Source organism: Bombina bombina, chromosome 3 (assembly GCF_027579735.1).
Source record: "Bombina bombina isolate aBomBom1 chromosome 3, aBomBom1.pri, whole genome shotgun sequence".
Lineage (NCBI taxonomy): Eukaryota > Metazoa > Chordata > Amphibia > Anura > Bombinatoridae > Bombina > Bombina bombina.
In genome coordinates this window covers 773,287,638-773,314,885 of record NC_069501.1, presented here as the reverse complement: position 1 = coordinate 773,314,885, position 27,248 = coordinate 773,287,638, and the positions used below count along the sequence as shown (strand labels likewise).

General features: G+C 35.6%; 1 protein-coding gene across 3 annotated transcripts in view; it reads right to left on the bottom strand.

The window, feature by feature from the left end:
- Nucleotides 1–27,248, bottom strand: part of LOC128654012 (interleukin-1 receptor type 1) — a 317,896-nt gene that overhangs the window by 276,652 nt on the left and 13,996 nt on the right. For 2 of the 3 annotated variants that reach the window (XM_053707656.1, XM_053707658.1), the window contains exon 1: nt 21,812–21,918. The exons of the other annotated variant lie outside the window; for it this stretch is intronic. In XM_053707656.1, coding sequence (XP_053563631.1) covers nt 21,812–21,913 — 102 coding nt within the window. In that variant the 5' untranslated portion in view covers nt 21,914–21,918. Of the gene's footprint in view, nt 1–21,811; nt 21,919–27,248 lie in introns of those variants that run through there. 3 annotated transcript variants of the gene reach the window in all.

The window sequence follows — 27,248 nt, the reverse complement described above, 5'->3', positions numbered from 1 at the left end:
AAATAAAAGAATTCAGGTATTTATATTAATTTTATGGTTCCTAGAAGATGCATATTGATTGAGGGTTTATTTTAAAGGATAATTATTTATTATTATTTTTATACTGACATATTGTATGGAGGCATTGCATGAGATTTATTAATATTTATGATATTGATATCATATGTTTTTAGTAAATAGAAGTTATTATAAAAAAGAGAAAAAGTTTCATATCTTTTTTAAAGATATAATTTTTGAAAAATTGAAATACTGATTTTCATATTTTGAGATTGATATTAATATCTTGAAATATTATTAAAGATTAATTTTTGAAAAATTTATAAAAATATTAATTTTTCATATTTCAAAATTAATCAAAAATATTAATTTTTCATATTTTCAAAGTTAATCAAAAATATAAATTTTTCATATTTCGAAATATTAATTTTTTTCATATTTCAAAATTAATATTTTTTTTTTTTTAAATTATAATTTTTTTTCTCTCTTTTTATTGGCAAAAATTGTATTAGCGTTTTAATTTAACTAAATACTAAACCAATATAATAATGTCTGTAGCCAGAAGTGACTCATTTAATTCTGTACATAGCGATGAAAATGGTCCCATCACAATACCCATTACTAAAGGTCAGGTCCTTAAGAAAGATATCATACGTTACATTAAAGGAAAGTTTAATATTGAGGGTGAATTAAATGATTTTATGGATATGCTTGAAACTAGGGCTAAAAATATTACCGTTAATAATAATATGTGGAATGAAGAGAATTAATTCTTCCAAGAATTATTGATGATTAATCAATGCAAGACTCACAAAAAGCGAGACGAACTAATACTAAAATCTTGGCCCCTTTTAATATGCATTATTGACGAAATGTCGTTTTGTGTCATAGACAAACGATTGCAAATACAGGAGCTAGAAAGTAGTATTCATTCCTCAGGCAGATGCGAAGAGGATTTAAAAATAGCCAAAAATAAAATGGATGAATTCGCCCAAAACCTAACCGCCTTAGATAAGCATAACATAGACTTACTCGCACAGATATAAGAATTAAATAAACAGCTTGCGCAAAGCCAGAGAGAATTAAGTGATTTAAAAAAGTCATATCGCCATAATGAAAACCCCTATATTAACAGTGAGAATAATGCAGATAATGCTAACTCCCTTAGAGAACGCGTCAGGGAGGAGGTGCAGAAATATATGGAAGAGTTTAGACAAATGACCCCTAATGGGTCAGAAATAGATTTCCCAAGTAGGCAGTCACCTCATGATGTAAATCCAGAGGACTGCTGTAACGCAGCTGATGCGGGGGAGGGAAACTCTAACAGATAATCCCAAAATAAGTCTAATAAAGTATATGATTCCCATAAAATAGTCACCTTCATACAGCGTGCAGTACCTATATTCTCCAATAAGGGAACAAAATCTGTAATTGATCATTTAGAGGCTTTTGAAAATGCATTAGCTATAATGAATGTTACAAGTGAGAAATTTAAAATTGAATTTCTGCCTTGGGTATTTGACAGTAAACATCACAAATTCTTTGCTTCACTAAAGGATATGAATATTCATTCCTGGAGTGGGATAAAATGACAATGCAGAAAAGAATTCGGGCAACATTGCACGAAAACTGCAGCGAAAATAGCTGTATATAGTTTAAAATGTAGTGCGAATCAGAGTCCAATCGAATTCCTTTCTGAATTGAAGAATGCGTACAGTATGGCTGAAGATAATCCCAGGTTTGATTGCTCAGAATTTGTAAATTTATTTTTTGAAGCACTGCCTACACCCATCAAAATTAATTTAGCTAGAGATTTTGATGAGAACTGCTCATTGGAATGGCTGATCAAAGAGAGTACAGTTATACTCTATTCAGCAATCCAGTGAACAGGGGGTGAAAAGGGAATCAAAACCCAAAATTGTGGCAGAAACTAGGGTGTCACCTAGCCCCCTCAATTTGGAGTCTAAAAAGAAAACCTACGCAGAGGTGGCCAGTCAAAATAGGCCATCTCCACAGAGGTTTAACTCTGCCCCCTCCCCTACACAGGCTGAGGCGCAGGGAGACTATAACCAAAGTGGGGGACATAATCAGGTGAATAATTACTCACAAAGAGAATACTCACCAAATAATTGGTACCCACGCAAAGGTAGATACAATAGACGGCGAAGATATTCTCAGGGTAACCAGACACCCCAAATATATACTGCTCCCCAAAATCATAACGCTGAACAAGCTGAACCCCAGGGGCAACCATGCCAGAATAGAAATAGTGGCCCTGATTCTGAGGGAACCCAATGGTCCAGGAATCATTATTATGGGGCACCAAGAGATAGGCCCAGGGGTAGATTATACAATCAGGTAGATATGCTTTTTACCCAGTTAAATCGGTTGAGCGAACAATTTGCTAATAAGAGTCAAACTTCTACGGCTCAGCAACCGAACAATACTTTTTTAGGGGTACAGCCAGTGGTCAGCAGTGGACCACAGGCACAGTCATAAATACTGCAGCATCACCTGAGAGGGAGGGGAGAGATATACAAAATGTAATAATAAACATCAATGATACTAATCATGTTCTCTCCCTACAGACCGAAAACGGAAGATTTAGCGGTGATGACGAGCATTGTAGGCAGTAGCGATTGCGAAAAAGCCCTCTTATCTACTGTATGGGCTCTACAAAATTTCCGCAGCTATATACAGGGTGAGAAAATTATTGTAGAAACGACCTACCAGCCTTTGCTATATTTGCAAAGTGAGAAAATAAGAGATGGGAATTTGTCATATAGCCACATAACAGCGTGGACTCTTTCCTTACAAGGCTGGCGCTTAGAAATTCGCTACAAGCAGAATAAAAAGAATCCAGTCGCACAGGGGCTTGCTGAGCTCCACGACTGTACTGCTAGAGATCCCAGGGAAGAATTATCAGAAGATGATTTCCTGGAGGAACAATTGCTTTCCCCATATAAAATGTACAATGAGGACCATTGTCAAACATTACCTTGGGTATATGTTGATGGTTGTTCTTACCATGCCACTATTGATAATGAGCGCAGATTAGTCGCTGGCATTGATATAACTTGGGCAAATGGATTCTCAAATATATATATAGGTTTCAACATTGGACCAAGATCCAGTCAAGTTGCAGAACTCACTGCTGTTCTCAAAACCATTGAAATAGCTATTGAACATGGTATTCATGAATTTGTAATCATAACTGACTCAAATTATGTGTGTGATAGTTTTGTTGAATACCTGCCAACTTGGAAAAGAAATGGCATGCAGAAAAGCAATAACAAACCAGTCAAGCATGACAAGTTATTCTGCGAGATTGATAATCTAGTGGTATCCAATGATTTAACCATACAATAGAAAAAGACCAAGGGTCATTCCAGAGTTCTAGGTCCTGATAAGGAAGGCAATGACCTTGCGGATTCATTAGCCAAACAAGGAGCCATAACTGGGGAACTCCTTAATATTGACCACTTAACGGGTGCAATTCAGGTAGAAGCCATTATCAGAAACCAGGCAAAACAACAGAGTGAACCTAACCTGGCACAATGGAGTCAGGATTCTCCTAGTGAGGACCTGATCACTAGTCAAAAAAAAGACCCCATTGTAGGCATCTTCTATAAACACATAGAAGATCCTGAAAGCAACCCCATTCCAAAAGATGATTGTATTGGCAAAAAAGATCTTAGAATCTTAATAAAGTCCAGATCACAATTCAAGTTACAGGATGGCTTGTTAATTAGAACCTCCAAAACTGGCATCCAGCAATGGGTAGTACCCACCAAGTTCAGAGGTCTAATGCTTCAATATGCCCATGATGCTCCCACATCTGGTCATCGTGGTGCCAAACTCACGTATGAAATATTGCGTGATTTTGAAGATGTTCAAACCTACTGTCAAGGGTGTCTAATCTGTCCACAGTTCCAACCCACTGCACCAACGCATAGAGCACCATTGCAGAAAAGGGGGATGGTAATGCCATGGTCAGATATACAAATTGATTTTATTGGTCCAGTAACAAGGTCATCAAGAGGTAACAAATACATGTTAACAGTGACATGCCTGTTCACTAAATGGGTAGAGCGCATCAGTGCACCTAACAATAGTGCTGAAACATGCGCAGCATTGCTCATCAACCACGTATTTTCCAGATTTGGTTTGCCCCAAAGAATCGAGTCAGATCGGGGAACCCACTTCACTAGCGAAGTGATGACAAAAATGTGGAAAATACTAGGGGATAAAAGAAAGCTCCATATTGCTTATAGAGCTGCCTCAAGTGGTGGTGTAGAGCGTTACAACCAGTCCATTGTTAAAATCCTCAAAAAGTTTGTGAGTGAAACGGGTAAAGATTGGGATGTAAAGCTACCTCTAGTCCTAATGGCATTAAGAGCAACTCCAAGTAGTGCTACCAAGATGTCACCTTTTGAACTGATGACTGGTAGAAGAATGGTTCTACCTCAGCATCTGCTGTACCGTACATCAGACCAAAACTTGATGAACGCTGCCAATACACATCAATATGTGGAGAACCTAAGAAAGCACCTGCAATATGCCTTTGCATTTGCTCAAAGGAATTTAGAAAGAGCTGCAACTGCCACTAACACCTATTATGATCTCAAAAATGTCCAAAAAGGAATATGAAATAAATGATAAAGTTTATCTTTATAACTTTGGAAGAGATCAGGTCAGGGAGAAGAAATTTCTTCCCTCATGGAAAGGTCCTTTTGTCATTATTGACAAAATATCTCCAGTGGCCTATAAAATAAGGATCCCCAAAAATGAAAGTTTCATAGATAAATGGGTCCATATCAATCAATTGTGGGCATGTCATCTCAGGTCCCAACTACAAGTCATAGAGGGAGAATGAAGTGTCATATCCAAAATGCACTAAAGACCTACTGTAGTTTAAAGATGCCTAGCTGATGAACATGAATGCTCAAAAATGACAGACTATCTACATAGAAGACTGTCTATGGTGTGTACGGTCAACATCCTCACCAAATACCATTGACTTTAAGCCAATTTAAAAACATGTGTCCTACATCTATTTAAAATTGGGGATTTATGTCAAGGTATATGTAAAGTTAATAAATATATATATTTTAATCATATATTTTAAGGTTAATAAATATATATATTTATTCAGATCTAACTGGTCAGTAGAAAATGATTAATTTCTTTCAGACAAACTGACTTCAATCATGGTTAATTTTCCCTCACTGAGCATATCTCAAGACTAAAATTGCAGACAGGATGTCCCAAGAAACAAAAGGGAAGCATTTGCTCTTAATTGGAAGTGCATACTCATGTTCAGTTCTTCCCCCATTTAGTATCCAAAATTATTCTTAATTGTGAAGAGGGCATCCAGGTGAGAACAATAAACATTTGGTTTGCTTAACTTTAACAGAAATTGCAAGGGACCATATGTGTGACTGCCTGGAATAGAGAGATAAAATCTCTTACCCCTCAAGAGTCTGACTCAGGCAACATATTTTGTAAGAAAGTGACATGCTTTGTAAAAACTTTGGCCATTTACTTTCAGATGCAAATTGACCCCATGCTATGTAAGTGGGGCAATACAAACTTGTCAGGAACACATGTTTTTAAATTATACTCTTGGGAACCATTGTTAAAAGATTGAATGACATTTGTAATAATCCCATATTTGAATTACATATATATATATAACATCATTTCCTGTTTCCCAGATGGAGCTAAAAAAAATAAATGATAAATACAAGATACTGCATAGAAATGAATGTGTATATATATATATATATATATATATATATATATATATATATATTATTATTATTATTATTATTATTTTAAAGCATAAAATATCTCAACCTCTGTGTTTTTAAAGAATATAAATAGATATTTGAGGACCTAAAAAAAAAAAAAAAGAAAATATTAATAACACTTGCTTTTATTTCAGATCTGCAGGGAGAGGATTCATATATCCAGGACTTATTAGATATATATATATATATATATATATATATATATATATATATATATATATATATATATATATATATATGGTATATTCATGTTAGAACACAATGCAGTACTGAATATAAAATTGGCTGTTATTTGTATAGAAATGCCAGCATACTGATAAAATTATAATGCATTTTAAGCTAATAATTAGCAGTATAATTCTTTTAATGTAAAGTAATATTAAAAACAATTTGATGTTTCATATTAAAATAAGCAGGAAAAATGACAAAATATGATCCATGTGTATTTGAACATGTGACTTATTAATGCTAGGAATTATATTATATTGAATATAAACAATATAAGGAGATAGTTGGAATGTAGCAAAAATGAATGGTAAGACTATGTTTATGATTGCTTGCTGCCCCCTGGGGAATTAAAACTGGTATGACAGTCAAACAAATTGACTTTTTAAAACACATGCAAATCCAAATAGCCAATCAATTTTTTCAACTCTAAGGGCGAACCAGGGACAAGCACGAGGGCCAATCCAAGACAAGGTTTCCGTTTGGGCATTTCCAATTTCACCAATGATGGTTACTGAACAAAAAAGGGCGGGGTGATATCAGATTATTTAACCCCATGCTTTGAGAGAGAGAGAGAGAGAGAGAGAGAGAGAGAGAGAGAGAGAGAGAGAGAGAGAGAGAGAGGCTAACCTACTGAAAGGCTGCTGCTGGCTAATTCTCACTAAACTCTTGGCTGCCCAATTTTGGTATTCTGAGGTGAAATCATTCCAGTTGAAGAATATTGAACATCTATTTGTTTATTTGGGTAAAGTATTGAAATTACATGTGATGTTTTAGAATAAGTTATATGCATAGCCACTACAGTTAAATTATAATAAATAGATTTAAAGAAGCAGTTTGTATTTCATAAGCCTATGTATTGTTTAAATTTGTATCTGGTAGGCTAAGTAACTTATCAGTGCAAGTTCTGATATTTTATATTAATATTGTATTAGGATAAATTGCAGTTAAATAGCAGAATATATATTATCCTATTGATTATAAGCACTATTAGAATTGTATTGCTTGGATGTTAAAAGTTAAAGATTTTAGTCTCATTGTGTTAACTGGGTGAAACTTATATTGTTAATAAGGTAAACGTATATGGTATTGTCTCATATTCTGGTTCCTTCAAATATATTCAATATGTTCATAGATATTAACTAAATAAAAGAATTCAGGTATTTATATTAATTTTATGGTTCCTAGCAGATGCATATTGATTGAGGGTTTATTTTAAAGGATAATTATTTAAATATATTGTGTTATAACCCTGCTATAAGCTGATATATTATTTGGAGAGCACTACTGAAGATTCTTATAAATATACTGACATAATAAATATATATATATATATATATATATATATATATATATATATATATATATATATATATATATATATATATATATATATATATATATATTTCCATCTGGAAGTTGATTTGATTGTTTTGTGTTTTTCTAACCCTTCTAAAAATATGTTGAATGATTCTCACTTAAAGGCACAGTCTAAGTCCATATTAAATGTTCATGAATCAGATAGGGCATGTGACTTTAAAAAAACTTTCCAATTTACTAAGTAGGTTTATATACTAATTCCTAAGCCCTTGAAGGCTGCCTCATATCTGAATGCAATTGACAGTTTTTAATAGAGTTAATTCCAATATTCCATATAGATAACATTGTGTTCCTGCACGTGAAGTTGCTTATGAGAGGGCACTGATTGGCTAAAATGCAAGTCTGTCAAAAGAATTGAAAGGGGCAGTCTGCAGAGGCTTAGATATACAAGGGGTAAAAAGTATATTAATATAACCTATCTTTTTAAACAATAAAAATTCTGGAGTAGACTGTCCCTTTTAATCTTAAAATAACGCCTTAAAACTGAAAAATATCTGATTATTTTTCTCTCTTGTTTTATCAATCCATGTTTATCAAGAGTAAAGACACATATTTATTTCACATTTCTTTTAATTTTATATGGAAAATGTATATAGTGCACTTTGAAAACATTTCTACACTACGGATATTTGCCACTCAAAAGGTTGAGGAATAATACTGATTTATATCTGTATTATTCCTTAACCTCCTCAGTGCCATATAAATTAGTGGACATCCACATGTATACACACAGGAAACCCCAAACATTCACATACAGGCACCTACATACATCTAAATACATTTAAACAGGCACCTAGATGTATCCACATGCACATACACAACACACACCTATTGACATTCACATGCACACACATAATGCATACACAAACGCCTGATACCCACAAGCACATGTACATGTACATAGGACGTGTGTTGTGTGTGTATATAGGAACATACACAAAATCAAGCATCACATGCATACAAACAGGCATTCAGAGACAAAGACACATAACTTCAAGCAGGCATCATGTGTGCACAAACAAATACAAAGTCAAGCCCCATAATACACAGACAAGCAACAAGAGGCACTCACATGCATGAACAGAGTCCCAAGTTCCCAACAGAATACAAGCAGGGCCACCATCAGGGGGTGACAGGGGTGACTCCTGTCAGGGGCCCAATGGGCTAGGGGGGCCCCATGAGGCAAGAACTAAAAAAAAAAAAAATGTTTTTTTTTTTTTTTAAATTTGGTAGCCACCAGTGGGTACTACAGCAGAGTGCTAATTAAGCATGGGAAATGTTATTAAAAGTAGTAAAGTATTAGCATTTGAGAGGATTTCTGAGTGTGCACTAAACCACTATGCACAGTGTGAGACAGACTTGGCACTTTGTTTGTACAATGTGTGCCTGAGTCAGACGGCAGATCACTTTCATTTGCAAAGGAAGTAGGACTTACATAGCAAATGTTTTTTTTTTTTATTTCTTTGTGCAATTTCAGATTGTATTTTCAGTGTGGTAGTAGTTGTATGGTGGGGCCAGGGATCCATAAAAACACATTTTTTTCAACAGCAGTGTATTTATGATTATTTGACAATGCTGTAGAAATTCTATATTTTTGGGGAAAATGGGGAAAAACAAACAAACATATGTCAACCTTTTAAAAGTACTAGCCATCTACCCAGATCATTAATGTACAATTTTGAATTCACAAAATTATTTTTGTTTGCACATTTACAAATATGATTCTTTAAAAAGTGATCTCTTAATTTCTGGAATTTTTTTTTATCATGCATGTCACACAATGTTGATTTAGGGGATGCAAGGTGCATAAATGTTTCCTCCTGTGAGTGTTTCTGTGGGTATCTGTGTTTATGTCTTTGTGCTTTGGTTTGTGTCACTATGAGTGTGTTTTTTTCTGTGGGTCTCTCTGTGAGGGTGGGTGAGTATGTCTTTGTGCATTTTCTGTGGATGCCTGAGGGTGTGTGCATATGTCTTTGAGCTTTTTCTATGGGTGTCTCTGTGAGGGTGTGTGTATGTTTGTCTTTGTGTATTCTCTCTGGATGCCTCTGTGAGGGTGGGTGTGTATGTCTGTGTTTTCTGTGGATGTCTCTGTGAGGGGGTGTGTGTGTGTATGTATGTATGTCTGTGTTTTCTGTGGATGTCTCTGTGAGGGTGTGTGTATGTATTTGTGTGTTTTCTGTGAATGTCTCAGTGAGAGTATGTGTATGTATGTCTTTCTGTGTTTTATGTGGTTGTCTCTCTGTGTGTGTATGTCTTTCTGTGTTTTCTGTGGGTGTCTCTGTGTGTGTGTGTATGTCTTTGTGTGTTTTCTGAGGCTGTCTCTGTCAGTGTTTCCTTGGGAGTATGTGCAAGTTTGAGTTTGTGTGTGTGTGTCCATTGTCTGTTCCTTTTTAGGACATTTTGACTTTACTACTGATTATTCACATCTTTCTACAGACTTTGAGACTAACGAGACCTTTCCGGAAGTCACTAATCCACCATTTAACCTTTAAATTATTGTTTAGGCAGTTCAGGGCCCTTCCTTTCAGCCACTGCATGCTGTTGTCATCATTTAGTTGGCATCTTCCTTTACAAAGAGATAATCAGACCTCCATATTTTGTTTTCTAAATCTCATTTTTTTTACAAAACTCTAGTTTACCTCATTACTTGTAAGGTCAATATAAACAAGTGCTGAGTTTTTGTGTCTGATTGTGTTTTTGTGTTTCTTTGCATGTCTGCTAGAGTGTCTATATGTGAATCCTTATGTGTGAGTGTGTGTGTGTTTCAGTGTATGAGTGTGTCTGTGTGTTTGTATGTTACTACCTTTACAACATTTCCAAGTTTAAATAGACACTTAAGAATAAAGTGCATATACGTTTTAGTCACTTGGTCAAAAATTGCACATGTCAAAGGAGGGGGGGGGGGGGGGCCTGATCAATGGTTAAGTCAGGGGCCCTGACACTCAGACTCTTTAACTAATCCCACAGGAGATGATATAACCTCAAAAGATCATCTCAAATGAGTACTGGAGTACGGGGGAAGTGGGATAGCGCTACAAGAGCTCAGAGTCAATGTACTCGAAATAATAGTGAGATAGTCTAATGGGTATAAATAGGTGGAGATATATATCTTATGTCGTATAGATGAGCACTAGTGTTTGTCCTAATTAGGAAAAGGGGGGGTGTGTCAAATAATTATAATGTTAGGTTAAATGTTGCAGTATATCAAGTAGAAGATGGAACTTAAAGGAAATGTCAATCCAGTGGCAATAATACTTTGATTCAAAATTAATTTACTCAGGAATAATATAGGTTCATACCCAGAAAATAAGTTCCTCCCACAGAACTATTTGTATTAAAACCTAATTAATATTGAACATAAGAAAACATTTAAAAAAACATTTAAAAACATCTAATGTAGAGAAATATTTGGAATCATCCACATTTAAAACCAAATAAGAACAATAAATCCTATGAGTAATGCCGGCATCTGAATAATTATAAAACTTGGATCAGTTTATAAGTGTATATTATATCTTTAACGTTTTATACACACAGAGTAACTTGATACTTAATAAGCGTGATTTGATACTTATTAAGCATTTTGGATATAAAGTAATATATTATTATCTCAAACAGTAGATTGTCTCAAGTTATACAATTGGTATTCTATTCATGTACATTACAGTGTTAATCCCATATGTTAAAACAGATACCGTAATGCCTCCTGATAATGTTTTATCGGTAATGGATACCACAATAGCAATTGTTTTTAGAGAATAACCTTATTATAGTGTCCGTTTCCGTGGTTGCTGTTAGCGGGTTCACAAACAGACTGAGCCGTTGTATTTCCTCAGGGGAGTCCAGTAGTCGATGCTACTCTTTAGATGTGGTTCCGGGTTAGGTGTCAAATGCAGTCTGTGATACACCGACAAAGGATTCCGGTATCAAGTGATTTGCCACTTGTTTAAAATGAATTTCAGACTGGTTCGTAAGTTTGGAGATACCGGATCATGGGACAGGAATTAAACATACAGAGACTATTCCTATTTTGGGATATAGCTCAATGTACCTGTCCTAATCGGTATATGATATAGAGTATAGATTGCACCAGCTGATAGTGTAGGGGTTCAAGGTCAGCAGTTTCAGCCTCCAGGGGCCTTTATCAAGATACTGATTCCATTAGTGTTCTGATTCAAATACCCTGACCTTCTTTCTGATTGGATCCGTTGTTTAGCCAATGCCGTTTGTTGTATGTCTCTCATGAGTTTTAAATCTGTCTCCTAATGAGTTTACCAATTGTCTAATACACCCTTGCTTAATACTTCTAGTTCAAAAATGTATATAAAGAATAAAAAGTATATAAAATTGATTTAGCAGTAACGTGTCTTTAACCATTCATTTGCTTAGTGGCATCAAAGTTTTATTACGAAATTGTTCATTGAGGGGAATATAGTTTAGCCTTTGATTGGCATTTCATTATACGCTCTGTGTTGTGTTTCATTTGTTTTAATAATGCCTGTCTATAATCAACTTATATTCCAACTTTGTACAATTCTGATCTATATTCAACTTTATTACAATTCAAATCTCACTGGGTTAGTGAGAATATGTGATTGAATTGGAGATATGGGTAAATAGCAGTATATAGTATTATATCATAAGGATGAACAAAGTGGTGATGGTATACTATTTGTACTCAATCTCCTTACCATTTATGCCTTACAGTATTTATGTGTTTAACCTGTGTATAATTCAGGGGATAATGGGTTACTAGAAGAGTATAGATTACTTCTAAAGTATCACGAGCGTAAAAGTTCCCGACATCTACACGTAAACATGAACTCACAGACATTCACATGTGCACACACAAAGGCTCCTACATGCACACACAAAGGCTTTTTCATGCACACACAAAGGGGCATATGTATCAAGCTCCGAATGGAGCTTGATGCCCCGTGTTTCTGTCGAGCCTGCAGGCTCGCCAGAAACAGCAGTTATGAAGCAGCAGTCACAAAGACCATTGCTCCATAACCTGTCCGCCTGCTCTGAGCAAGCGAACAGACATCGCCGGAAATCAACCAGATCGAGTACGATCGGGTTGATTGGCACCCCCTGCTGGCAGCGAGTCTGCAGGGGGTGAGCTGCTGGTGCAATGCTGAATACGGCGAGCGTATTGCTCGCCGTTTTCAGCGAGGTCTGTCGGACCTGATCCGCGCTGTCGGATCAGGTCCAACAGACCTTGATAACTAGAGGCCAAAGGCTCCTACATGTGCACACAACACATACATCCACATATACCCACTAACACAAAACATATGCATAGGAAACCACACATTGCACAGGAAACCACATATGCACAGGGAACCACACAGCTTTGGGGTAAAATGTGTTATTGAGATTTTTATAATACTAACAGTTTACTCAACTTTTGGCCCAGGTATAGCAACCTGTCTCTTTTAAAAATGCTATACTTAGTAAAAAATAAATATATAAACGGTATATAACATTATACATGTATATAAACATATTCTGTACTGTATATACACACATAGATACACAGTCAAACATATTTACACACACACTTGTTATACATGCATATAAACATACTCATTTATAAACACACACAGATACATACCTACATACATGCTGTAACACAAACTACAAATGAAAACATTTAGTGATAAGTATGTTTTGTTGCTTCATACATTTGATGAAATATGCTGCCATTTAGTAGTTTAAAAACCAAACACAATGTAAAAAGCTGCAAATTGTTTTATATACATAATAAATAAATAACTTACCAACCAACTCTTCACAGTTACCTTGGTACAAATAATAGAGGAGGGCAACACTATAACACCAGCTTATTCTCACATTCTCTGCTTATTGTTATCTTATTCTCAGACATTTCAGCCAGCTCCGTGCAAACAACCATAAATTCAACTTCTGTCAGGACCTTAGGAAAATCTCAAGCTGCAGCAGGCAGGAATGTAACCTGACCTCTGTGCAACGGATAAGGTAGAGTTAAGTCAATACATTTGGCAATTGTTCTGCTTCACACACACATTTAGACACAAGAAACTGAACTAAAGAGAGCATAGTGCAGATATATACAGCACAATAATAATCCTGAATCACTGATATTTTTGCAGCCTGCTAAGAATATTTTACTAGTGGCTCAGATTGACCCGCTGATATGCTCTGTTTTTATCTGCTCCGGTGCTTCTGCTTGCTGGGAGGGGCTGTGTAGGAGTCGCACATATGTTCTGTTCACTTACATTTCTCTTCCTACAATTCATTTAATTTGAATTAAGGAAATGCTATGCACAAATTACAAATTAAGGGGTGATCAGATATTAATCATAAATAGAATAGTGCTCTCTATGCAGTGAATATTGCAGTTGTTCTGCTGCAAGCAAAATTAATAATACACCTGGCTCCTGAGCGTTCAGGTCATGCAGTGGGAATGGATGCTGCACTCAGTCCACACACCGGATGCCACACTGTCACTCTGACTCTGCCCCAAAGCTTGTTTTTTTTCTGTGTGTGCTCTGCTCAGCTGCCCAAGTGCCCACTGCCCATGGCCATGCCCAGCTCCAGTGTGAGTTCAGAGATGATATATCATTATATATAAATATTGATATAGATTAGAAGATTCACTAACCTGGTGATGAAGTCACGACTCACGACAGTGCAACACCCCATGACAGCTGAGCTGAGCCACTGACAAGTTAAACTGTTGTTCCACTAGTGTTCCCTGACTGACACTCTGAGTCTCCACACCACGGCACTGATTGAGTGAGCAGCTGAGTGAGCTCAGTTGACTGTCTATGCTGCCCCTCAGTCAGAGAGTTTGACGACCGGACCAGAGTGGGGGGAGTTATGGATGGAGTCTCAGTCTGACTGTCTCTTAGGAGGACAGAGAAGATGCCGGCACTCAACCATCACTGCCACTAGCTCCTAGCCCTGACTGAGTGAGCTCCCACGTGACTGACCTGGCTGAGCCTATATTGCACACGCAGTGCCATTTGCACGTGACAGCTCTCTGCACCTCGCATATTTCCCGCCCAACAGTAGTCAGCGACTCAGCCCAGAATCAGACATGCTCCTGTCTGATTAGCTGAGGGGTGGGCAGGGCTCCCGAGGCTTCTAGACACAAGCCTCTGGTGGGAGCGGTATGGGCTGCAATAGAAACTGCATTAGCTCTTATTCATTACTGGGTGTCAGTCTCTAGCGGCCCATACAACAAATACATTCATATTGCGCAATGGATGGGTAGCTGGCCTCTACTTTCTTGTGCAATATGAATATGTGCACTGTGTGTATAGTATACTACGTTTTTTTTAATTAAACATAAAAAGTACAATACACTACAGAATTTGGTGGAGGGGGTGGGGGGGGGTAGGGGGGTTCACCTTTTATGAACAAAAAAATTTTTGAAAAAAAAATGAAAAAACATTTTTTTTTTATTAAATAAAGAGTGTAATTACACACATTGGCCAGGGGAGGTGCTGCCTCACCTGCCTCTTATGAGTGCACGTGATGCTGGTCATGCACAGACTCTGCAATGAAATCTCTAACTTCTCCACCATCTTTTCTGGTTCATAATCAAGTACCTCTTGGTCTAGAGTAAAGGTTATAGAAGACATGCTGGTAGTTGCAGTAAGATCCTCATCACCCAAAACACAGATCAGAAAAGAAACCGGTTCAATATTTCCCTCTTCTCCCTAACTGCTCGGCACAATTAAATCATTTATATCTTGTGCACGTCTGCCCTAATGCAGCTGCTGAAATTGCTTAGATAAAGCCTTTCAAATTCTGATTAACCCACCCAGCTGCTGCTATAAAACATGGAGGAAATCAGGAGGGTGGGAGGGTGGCGGAACTGGCAGTGGTAGAGCTGATGGTGGCACTGGGGTGAACACTGGTGCAGGTGGTTTTGGGATTAGACTGTGTAAATAATGTTTGCATTCGAACAAAAGCAGATGCACGCTAAATTCAGGACTTAATTTCTTCCTCCCCTATAGACTTCAATCGAGCACGCAAACTGCAAAACTTTTAACTCATTGTTTGCAAGCTAACCGAACACCACCTTCAACCTACAGAGCTAACCCAAAGAAATGTATTCATATTTTACATTCCAATGTTCTTCACATAAAAGGAAATCTTCTATTTATTTTTAAATATATTTATCTATATCTATCTATCTATCTATCTATCTATCTATCTATCTATCTATCTATCATCTATCTATCTATATATACTGTATATAGGGATATCTATTTAAAAATACATAAAACATTTTCCCAACGTGAAGAACATTGGAATATAAAATATTTAAAGTACATACACAATAAAGCACATAACAAAATATTAAAATTGTATGAAAATTATTTTTCCTTTTTACAGATATTTCAGTGTAAAGGGCTCCCAAGTATATATACATATGTATAAATGTACACATATAAACACATAAATACACATGTATGCACATATATACATAAGTATATACATAAATACACATATTTATACACGTACTATATATGTATGTATATATACACTATAGCCCTTTCAAGTCAAACACATTGTCAAATCACATATACCTTTAACCCTTATAACTTTTTTCAGTATTTCTATGAATAATTGTATTAGATAGTATATATATGAGTGTAACTCTTTATTTAAATATATTTATGTTGTGTTTGGTGCAACTTTTTATTTAACACTAGTTTTTATTTAAACACTAGTTAATTATTATTAACCCCTAATCTGCCGCCCCTAACATCACCGCCACCTACCTACATTTATTAACCCCTAATCTGCTGCTCCCAACGTCGCCGCCACTATACTAAATTTATTAACCCCTAAACCTAAGTCTAACCCTAACCCTAACACCCCCTAACTTAAATATAATTAAAATAAATCTAAATAAAAATTACTATCATTACATAAATAATTCCTATTTAAAACTAAATACTTACCTGTAAAATAAACCCTAAGCTAGCTACAATATAACTAATAGTTACATTGTAGCTAGCTTAGGGTTTATTTTTATTTTACAGGTAAGTTTGCATTTATTTTAACTAGGTAGAATAGTTAGTAAAAAGTTATTAACTATTTACTAACTACCTAGCTAAAATAAATACAAATTTACCTGTAAAATAAAACCTAACCTGTCTTACAATAAAACCTAACCTTACACTACAATAAAATAAATTACCTAAATTAAATACAATTACCTAAATTAAAAAAACATACACTAAATTACACAAAATAAAAAAAGAAATTATCAGATATTTAAACTAATTACACCTCGATGAAGATGTCTGCCCGTCTGGAGGACCACTTCTGCCGGCTTGGATGAAGACTTCTCTCGGCTTCGTTGAGGACTTCTTGCCGCTTGGATGAAGACTTCTCCCGGCTTCGTTGAGGATGGATGTCCGGTCTTCAAAACTGTAAGTGGATCTTCAGGGGTTAGTGATAGGTTTTTTTAAGGGTTTATTGGGTGGTTTTATTTTTAGGTTAGGGTTTGGGCAACTGAAAAAGAGCTATATGCCATTTTAAGGGCAATGCCCATCCAAATGCCCTTTTCAGGGCAATGGGGAGCTTAGGTTTTTTTAGTTAGGTTTTTATTTGGGGGGTTGGTTGTGGGTGGTGGGTTTTACTGTTGGGGGGTTGTTTGTATTTTTTTACAGGGAAAAAAGCTGATTTCTTTGGGGCAATGTCCCACAAAAGGCCCTTTTAATTGTACTAGTTTGGGCTGGTATCATCAAAGATGAGCTTGTGGGGCCTTTTCGGGTTGAGGATGGAGTCAAGCTCAACTCCCAGTCCTACTGCCAGTTTCTGGAAGACACCTTCTTCAAGCAGTGGTACAGGAAGAAGTCTGCATCCTTCAAGAAAAACATGATTTTCATGCAGGACAATGCTCCATCACACGCGTCCAAGTACTCCACAGGGTGGCTGGCAAGAAAGGGTATAAAAGAAGAAAATCTAATGACATGGCCTCCTTGTTCACCTGATCTGAACCCCATTGAGAACCTGTGGTCCATCATCAAATGTGAGATTTACAAGGAGGGAAAACAGTACACCTCTCTGAACAGTGTCTGGGAGGCTGTGGTTGCTGCTGCACGCAATGTTGATGGTGAACAGATCAAAACACTGACAGAATCCATGGATGGCAGGCTTTTGAGTGTCCTTGCAAAGAAAGGTGGCTATATTGGTCACTGATTTGTTTTTGTTTTGTTTTTGAATGTCAGAAATGTATATTTGTGAATGTTGAGATGTTATATTGGTTTCACTGGTAAAAATAAATAATTGAAATGGGTATATATTTGTTTTTTGTTAAGTTGCCTAATAATTATGCACAGTAATAGTCACATGCACACACAGATATCCCCCTAAAATAGCTATAACTAAAAACAAACTAAAAACTACTTCCAAAACTATTCAGCTTTGATATTAATGAGTTTTTTGGGTTAATTGAGAACATGGTTGTTGTTCAATAATAAAATTAATCCTCAAAAATACAACTTGCCTAATAATTCTGCACTCCCTGTAGTAGGTTTTATTTAGATTTATTTTAATTATATTTAAGTTAGGGGGTGTTAGGGTTAGACTTAGGTTTAGGGGTTAATAAATTTAGTATAGTGGCGGCAACGTTGGAGGCGGCAGATTAGGGGTTAATAAATGTAGGTAGGTGGCGGCGATGTTAGGGACAGCAGATTAGGGGTTAATAATATTTAACTAGTGTTTGAGAGGCGGGAGTGTGGCGGTTTAGGGGTTAATATGTTTATGCTAGTGGCGGCGATGTCCAGAGCAGCAGATTAGGGGTTATTAATTTTATTTTAGTGTTTGCGATGCGGGAGAGTTTTATGTTACAGCTTTGTAGCATAAAATGCATAACTACTGACTTTCAGTTTACGGTATGGATCTTGGCGGTATAGGGTGTACCGCTCACTTTTTGGCATCCAAGGCAGACTCGAAATACCAGCGCTGTGAAAGTCCCATTGAAAAAAGACTTTATGCAAATTACATAAGTTAATTTGCGTTAAGGCCAAAAAAGTGTGTAGGGCCCCTAAACCTGCAAGACTCGTAATACCAGCGGTAGTGAAAAACGCTGCTTTTTCACTCATACTGCAAAACTCATAATCTAGCCAAATGTTATTTAAAAAGACTGTTGAGCCATGTGTAGCACGGTCTATGAGTAGGGCAGGAGCTGAAACACGAAAGACCTTGCTACTCTGGCTGTTTGCTTGTGATGATATATTTTTTATCTTTTATATACTTCAATAAAAAATAAGTTTTAAACTTTACCTGGTCCCCCACCACGCTTCTTTTCGCTTGTTCTGATTGCATATGTGTTAGTCCTCAAGGAAGTCTATGGCGGTTTGCAGGGTGAGCTTTTGAGGTGGAGGAGGAGCTAGGAGGCCCAGAGTGTTTTCCATTTTAATGCTGGAGGTGAGCATATGCATAGGATTTACAGGTCTTTCATGTATCTGAGGGCCGTGAGTACCAGGATGCCATATACCAATTAAAGGGACACTGTACCCAAAAAGTTTATTTTGTAATTCAGAAAGAGCATGCAATTTTAAGCAACTTTCTAATTTACTCCTATTATCAATTTTTCTTCGTTCTCTTGCTATCATTATTTGAAAAAGAAGGCATCTAAGATTTTTTTTGGTTTCAGTACTCTGAACAGCACTTTTTTATTGGTGGATGAATTTATCCACCAATCAGCAAGGACAACCCAGGTTGTTCACCAAAAATGGGACGGCATCTAAACTTACATTCTTGCATTTCAATTAAAGATACCAAGAGAAAGAAGAAATTTGATAATAGGAGTAAATTAGAAAGTTGCTTAAAATTTCATGCTCAATCTGAATCATGAAAGAAAATTTTTGGGTACAGTGTCCCTTTAAGTCTTGATTTTGAACTTAACTTTGACTTGGATTGTTCTGAATATAAACCTACAGGGAGGCTGCACGGACTCTTAAAGTGTCATTAAGGAAACAGTACAGGTTTGTTTCTCTGCTTGGCTCTAGCATTTGAGCGCTGGCCAGGGACATTTTATTTGTATATAATAATAAGATACTAGCATGTATTAAAAGAGGCATTGATGCAAGAGTGGAAAGCATAATTATGTCACTATATAAATCCCTGGTAAGACCTCACCTTGAGTATAGATTGCAGTTCTGGGGGACAATCTCTAAAAAAGACATTGCAAACTTAGAAAAAGTTCAGAGAAGGGCCACAAAACTAGTAAGGGGAATGGAGAATTTAAACTATGAGGATAGGTTAGCCAAACTGTTTACTCTAGAAAAAAGGTGCTTGAGAGGCGACATGATTACTTTATATAAATATATTCAAAGCCCATATACAGAGATGGTGGAAGCTTTGTTTATTCCAAGAAAATTGTTAGTGACAATAAGAGGTCACAATTTAAGGCTGGAAGAAAGGAAATGTAATCTCTAGTAATGTAAATGTTTTTTCACTGTAAGAGCAATTACATTACCTAAGGATTAATGGGATTAATTTAAGATCAACTGGAGCTTTTATTGTAGATAAATTAAGATTTTTTTTAGGTTGGACTTGGAGTTCTAATCTACTATGTTAATATGTTTTTAAACTATAGCTTCAATATAAAGGTTTTTAGGATATCACACTACATATTTTCTTAGTTCATTAATGCCTATTTTTTCTTATGAAAGAATATTTGAATAAATATTGGAAGAATAAAGGAACTCTGATCTATGAGTAGGTCTGGATATTACCTCTCGTCCACTAATTCTGGCCTATTAAGAAATTGTAGTCGATGAGTAAGAAAGTAGGAGTTCCTATATGTTACTTTTAGTGGACTGCTATTTTTTTATCTCTGCACCAGCAACTTTTTTCCCAGCCTGGTAAACCCTAGTGATATTTTTCCAGTAGTAGTTATATTTTCCCAGTAGTAGACTGCTTTAGTCCCTGGTGCCAATCTAAGAGCATACTCTGTCTCTGATTGGTAAACATATCAGTATTATCAACAGGACCTATTTAATGGACAAATTACCTACCTGATTTTTTTGACCACCTAACTAAAATTTAAAGGGACACTAAAGTTAAAATTAAACTTCCGTGATTCAGATAGAGCATGCAATTTAAACAACTTCCACATTTACTCCCATTATAAAATGTTCTTCCTTCTCTTGGTATCTTTATTTGAAAAGCAGGAATGTATGCTTAAAGGGACATAATACTCATATGCTAAATCACTTGAAACTAATGCAGTATAACTGTAAAAAGCTGACAGGAAAATATCATCTGAGCATCTCTATGTAAAAAAGGAAGATATTTTACCTCACAATCTTCTCAGCTCAGCAGAGTAAGTTCTGTGTAAAAAGTTATACTCAGCTGCTCCCAGCTGCAGGTAAAAAAAATAAAATGAAGAAATGAACAGCAGCCAATCAGCATCAGCAGTGCTGAGGTCATGAACTCTTACTGTGATCTCATGAGATTTGACTTAATTCTCATGATATTTCATAGTAAGCTTCCTTTACCTGATTGGTGAAATAATATTAGAGTTCACGAGGCTCATCCTTTCAGCTGTCCCAGGACAGACATACTAATATGCTGCTTAGAAATCCTTTACAATGGGATGTGGCTACTGAGGAACTTTTGAGGTAAAATATCTTTCTTTTTTACATAGAGATGTTCAGGTGATATTTTCTAGTCAGCTTTTTACAGCTATACTGCATCACTTTCAAGTGTTTAAACATTTGGGTATTATGGCCCTTTAAGAGACGGGATTAATATCCCTGTAAGTATTAAGCTAAAATGAACAAGTATTACATTATTTCATTGTTTTTTTGCACAAATTATCAACTCAATTCGTTTTAAATTATGCCATTAATGTGTGCTTTGGATAGTTTAAGTAACATACACAAATAAAAGAAAATGTTATAATATTGCAAAGTATTAATCTCCCCAACCAGCCACCCGGCTGGCAACGTTTTCTTTGGAGAACACTGCATATGATCCGTACATGTGCTGAATTGTCATGCAGCTGCCTCATTGCACTTTTTTGCTAGAACATCCCTTTAAAATCTCTATCTCTTAAAATATATTGTATTTTTTAAATGGTAATCTTGAGACTGTATCTGAGGTTCTTTTTATATATTTCAAAAAGATAAGGCACTATTTCCTCTCCAACACATGACAAACTAACTTCCTTTACCAATGTAAACGGAAAAAAACATAATATGATACAATGTAGTACACAGCTAAGAACTTACAAGAACACAAAACATTTAATTTAAAAAAAAAAAAAAAAAGATTTTTAATCAAACTCTGTTGTCTTCAACAAACCTATGTCACACATCAGTCTATAAAGCCTATGTAAATACAGCTCACAGTAAAAAGGCATTTGAAGTACATACATTTGTTTTGAAAGATGAGCTTCTTGCTGGATAATAAGACGTCTCTGACACAGGCACTGGATTTTCTAAACGCAGCACGTCTGCACACTGGCTGTATGACATCAACAACACAGCAAAATATACTGAGTGGGAGGAGATGCTTTTCAAGTTTGTCAGTTCTCTTCTTAAGAAATTCAGCGTACCAAAATATAATCTATTATCTCATGACCTGGCATCTGCACAAATTTAAGCGATTTTCAGATTAAGATATTGAAAGTTCTCATCCTGTGTGCTAGGTTTGTGTTTAAAGTGAATGTAAATTTTGATGCTAAAGTGCCCGGTTTTTAAAAATTCGATTAAAAACAGGGGCACTTTAATTCATCAAAATGTAAATTTCAGGAGTTTTGTGAAAAAATACTTACCCTATTAATCTTGACAGCCGATCCAGCTTCCGCCACCCGTCGCAAAGCCTCTTCCTGGGTCTAAAATGTGGAATCCGACTTCCTCCAATCACGGCGTTGAATCAGACACTGATTCCCCCGGGGGGGAGCCGTGATTGGAGGATGACCGATCCATAATTTCTGACGTCAGAAATGGCTTGCGACGACTGGGGGAAGCTGGAGCGGCAGTCAAGTTTAAAAGGTAAGTTTTTTTTCACAAAAGGAGTGAAATGTAAATTTTGATGGATTAAAGCGCCCCTGTTTTTAATCCAATTTTTAAAAAAACGGGCACTTTAGCATCAAAATTTACATTCACTTTAAACACATGGAATCAATGTATTTTATTTGTTGGATTTAGCAAATGGTATTTTAAAATGTAATGTATGGACTTGTTTTATTAAAAAAATATGTACTCATGTGTTATGAAAGCAATATTTGTTTTCACATAAAAAGAGCTTTCAGTGGATGATAGTTTCAAATAGTTATTTAGTTACAGAATTAAGAAATTATTGGAAAATTACAAAAAGTAAAGTTGGAAAAGTAAAGGTAGCAATATTACAAATAAAACATTAGATTTTAAAAAAGCTGTCTGTGTTATAATAATAGACAATCTATAGGTGAAATCAGCAATCAATAGGTGGCAATTTTAACAAAATTTATAACAACTTTTTAAAACACTGTGATATATTATATGTAATCTATGAATGAAATCATCAATCTATGGGTGGCAAAATGACAGCAAAAACAAAACATTAACGGCTAGATTACGAGTTTTGCGTTAGAGGCTGTGCGGTGCTAACGAGCAGTTTTCCCTCACTGCTCACTTACCTGCAGCGCTGGTATTACGAGTTTTCAGAAACCCGTGGTTAAAAGACAAGAAGTGAGCATTGAGCAAAATTTTGCTCATTACCGCACTCCAATACCAGCGCTGCTTAAGTCAGCGGTGAGCTGGTGTGAAGTGCTCGTGCACAATTTCCCCATAGGAATCAACACCTGCAAAAAGGCAGCGTAAAACTCCTTAACGCAGCCCCATTGATTCCTATGAGGAAATAAAAGTTATGTCTACACCTAACACCCTAACATGAACCCCGAGTCTAAACACCCCTAATCTTACACTTATTAACCCCTAATCTGCCACCCCCGACATGGCCGACACCTAAATTATATTTATTAACCCATAATCTGTTGCTCCGGACACCGCCGTCACCTACATTATACTTATTAACCCCTAATCTGCTGCCCCCAACATCACCGACACCTACATTATATTTATTAACCCCTAATCTGCTGGCCCTAACATCGCCGCCACCTACCTACATTTATTAACCCCTAATCTGCCGCCTCCAACGTCGCCGCCACTATACTAAATGTATTAACCCCTAAACCTAAGTCTAACCCTAACACCCCCTAACTTAAATATAATTACAATAAATCTAAAAAAAATTATTATAATTAACTACATTATTCCTATTAAAAACTAAATACTTACTTATAAAATAAACCCTAAGCTAGCTACAAAATAACTAATAGTTACATTGTAGCTATTTTAGGGTTTATTTTTATTTTACAGGCAAGTTTGTATTTATTTTAACTAGGTAGAATAGTTATTAAATAGTTATTAACTATTTAATAACTACCTAGTTAAAATAAATACAAAAGTACCTGTAAAATAAACCCTAACCTAAGTTACAATTACACCTAACACTACACCATAATTAAATAAATTTACTAAATTAAATACAATTACTTAAATTAAATAAAATTAGCTAAAAAAAACAAAAAAACCTAAATTACAGAAAATAATAAAAAATACAGATATTTAAAATAATTACACCTAATCTAATAGCCCTATTAAAATAAAAAACACCCCCCCAAAACAAAAAAACAACCCTAGCCTAAACTAAACTACCAATAGCCATTAAAAGGGCCTTTTGCGGGGCATTGCCCCAAAGTAATCAGCTCTTTTAAAAATCTGTTAAAATCTGACAGCGCTCAACCTTGTGTCTGTAGCTCCTAGTATTGTGGGTACCAGCACCCCCAAAAAGGTGAATGTAGTGCTAAAAATAAATACACAGAGCGCCTCCTAAAAGGCTAAGACACTAGTAGCGACAAGATTATTTAAATAAAAAATATATTGAAATTCTATAGGGGTATATAAAATATTTTATAAGCTACTTATAGCTAAAATATACAAACAAGATACAAAAGTGGATCCACTTAAAATTAACAATAAAATATGCATATATCTATATAAAAAACAATACAATTGATGTTAAAAACCACAACAATATACAATCTTAATCACAAAATAAATTACAATAAAACAGCTGTTGATGGTTGGATAAAAAATCTAAATATATAAAAACATCAATTTACTGAGTAGGTGTCCATAAATATGTAGGTCCCAAACTTTAAATTCTTTCCAGAGAGTGAATGTCCAATATGAAGATTCTATTTTAAACAGTTATCCTTAAATATCCCTCGATAAACGGTGAAATGATGAAGTGTGTAAAAAAGAAAAACATAGTGGTTTTCAAATCAAATTTCAAAAATTATTGTGAATATCCAAAAAATCCTGAAAAGATGATGTGATGAAGTGGGCGTGAATAATCAAAAATGTGTGTACACAAAAATGAAAAAAGAAAAAGGAAAAAATGTGAAAAAATAATCCCAATGAATATTTAGGATGTGTTAAAGTGAATAACACACTTATAAAGTGACCCTTATGTGAATACAAGATGTGAAGAGATGCTCCTAAAAAGTTATTCCTGTGTGTAAACAATGAAAAAACCAGGTACGTTTTTGTCTCAGGGATCAATTCATTCAAAGATATACCTGTAATAAAACAAATATAACATAGTGCAAACTGCTATTCAAACTTAGTCAGTAATTGAAAAGAAGCTTACCATATATGTCAACGCGTTTCGGCCCTAAGAACTGGGCCTTTATCAAGACTATAGATGGATTTAGCATGGTAGCTCCTTTTATAGCTATTACTGGCCAATAAGTGCCAGTGTTGTTTTGGCGCCAAAAAATAACCTCTACTTCCTGTTCCTGTTGACCTGGAAGTAAAAAAATAACCTCTACTTCCTGTTCCTGTTGACCTGGAAGTAAAAAAATATAACCTCTACTTCCTGTTCCTGATGACCTGGAAGTACTATTGAGTTTATTCTATTTTTGTATATATGTTCCTATTTTCATGGTAAATTCATGCTATGTTTCAAATAAAGTACATGTTCATTTTTATTTGTTTCATTAATATTTGAAAGATAATATTTGCCTAAAATCGGCAAACCGGAAGTGTGTGTTCAGTCATTTATCACCATGGAAACCAATATAAGAGTGAATGAATAGAACAATTTTCAGTCATATATTTAGATTTACCATGCCTGATCTGAAAATAGGCTTAATCTATCCTAAGGTAACAAGCTATTTTTGAAAATTGTAAGGCTGCTTGTTAGGCCCTTCTTTGACAGAAAAGACGAGTGAATGAAAAATGTATTCTACTTAGGGAAGACATCAAAGTAATAAATATTATAGTGGATATGACACTATTAAGGAATAAAATAAAATAGAAGATTATTATTTAAAAAATATAACAATCTAAAAGGGTCCTAAAATGTAAGCAATAATATCACTGTCCCTATAGAGATATCTATTTAGGAAAAGCGTATAGAATGTCTTCTGGAATGTCATAAAAAATCATATATTTTTTGATATATAGAAATATCATGAAACCTATTAAGATAAACATTGTCATATAGCCTCCTATATGGAGACGACCCAGGGCTAAAAAACATTGGAATGATAAACATGATAAAAACATTGGGATAATGAACATCGATTGTAAACATAATTAAAATATAATTAAATTGTTCGAAGGATAAACATGATAAAAACATTAGGATAATGAACATCGATTGTAAACATAATTAAAATATGTAAAAATTAGAATATTAAAATATTTCAATATTTGAAACTCTCCATCAGTAATAGTAATGCAAAGTGGCAGGTGAAGAGGGGGGGTGCATGGTTATATTAACAGATGTACTTGAAATCGCAATTACAATGACCTATCTCTTTCAAATGCCTACATATACTCTATGTGGGGGTGTGCCTAATCTATGCTAGTATGAAAATACATGCACCTATTTAAGCTACACCTATAGGATAGAATAATAACAGCGGCTATAATCTTAAGTTAAGAAGATGAGATAGATCTTCTTTGTTATTAAGACCCTTAGGGTAAAGGCAATCTAAATTGAAAATCCATTTTGATTCAGCAGTTAATAGTTTCTTTTCATAGTTCCCCCCTCTCCAATTGGCTGTAACCAATTGGATACCTATGTAGCTAAGATCTTTTTGTCTTCCCTGATGTTGCTGCGTGAAATGCCGATATAGTGGTGTGTCTACATTTTTATGCTTGATTTTTAACAGGTGTTCTTTGATTCTGTCTTTCAAAAGTCTGGAGGCCTGGCCTACATAATCAGCTCTTTTACCTGTAAAAAAAATACAAACAGCCCCCCGCAACAGTAAAACTCACCACCCATACAACCAACCCCCCAAATAAAAACCTATCTAAAAAAACCTAAGATCCCCATTGCCCTGAAAAGGGCATTTGGATGAGCATTGCCCTTAAAAGGGCAGTTAGCTCTTTTGCCGCCCAAAGTCCCTAACCTAAAAATAAAACCCACCCAATACACCCTTAAAAAAACCTAACACTAACCCCCTGAAGATCGACTTACCAGGAGACGTCTTCATCGAAACCAAGCCAAAGTCCTCAATGAAGCCGGGAGAAGTCTTCATCCAAGCCGGGTGAAGTGGTCCACCAGACGGGCAAAAGTCTTCATCCAAGACGGGCAGAAGTGATCCTCCAGACGGGCAGCCAATCGCAATTAAGGTAGAAAAAATCCTATTGGCTGATGCAATCAGCCAATAGGATTGAGCTTGCATTCTATTGGCTGATTGGAACAGCCAATAGAATACGAGCTCAATCCTATTGGCTGATTGCATCAGCC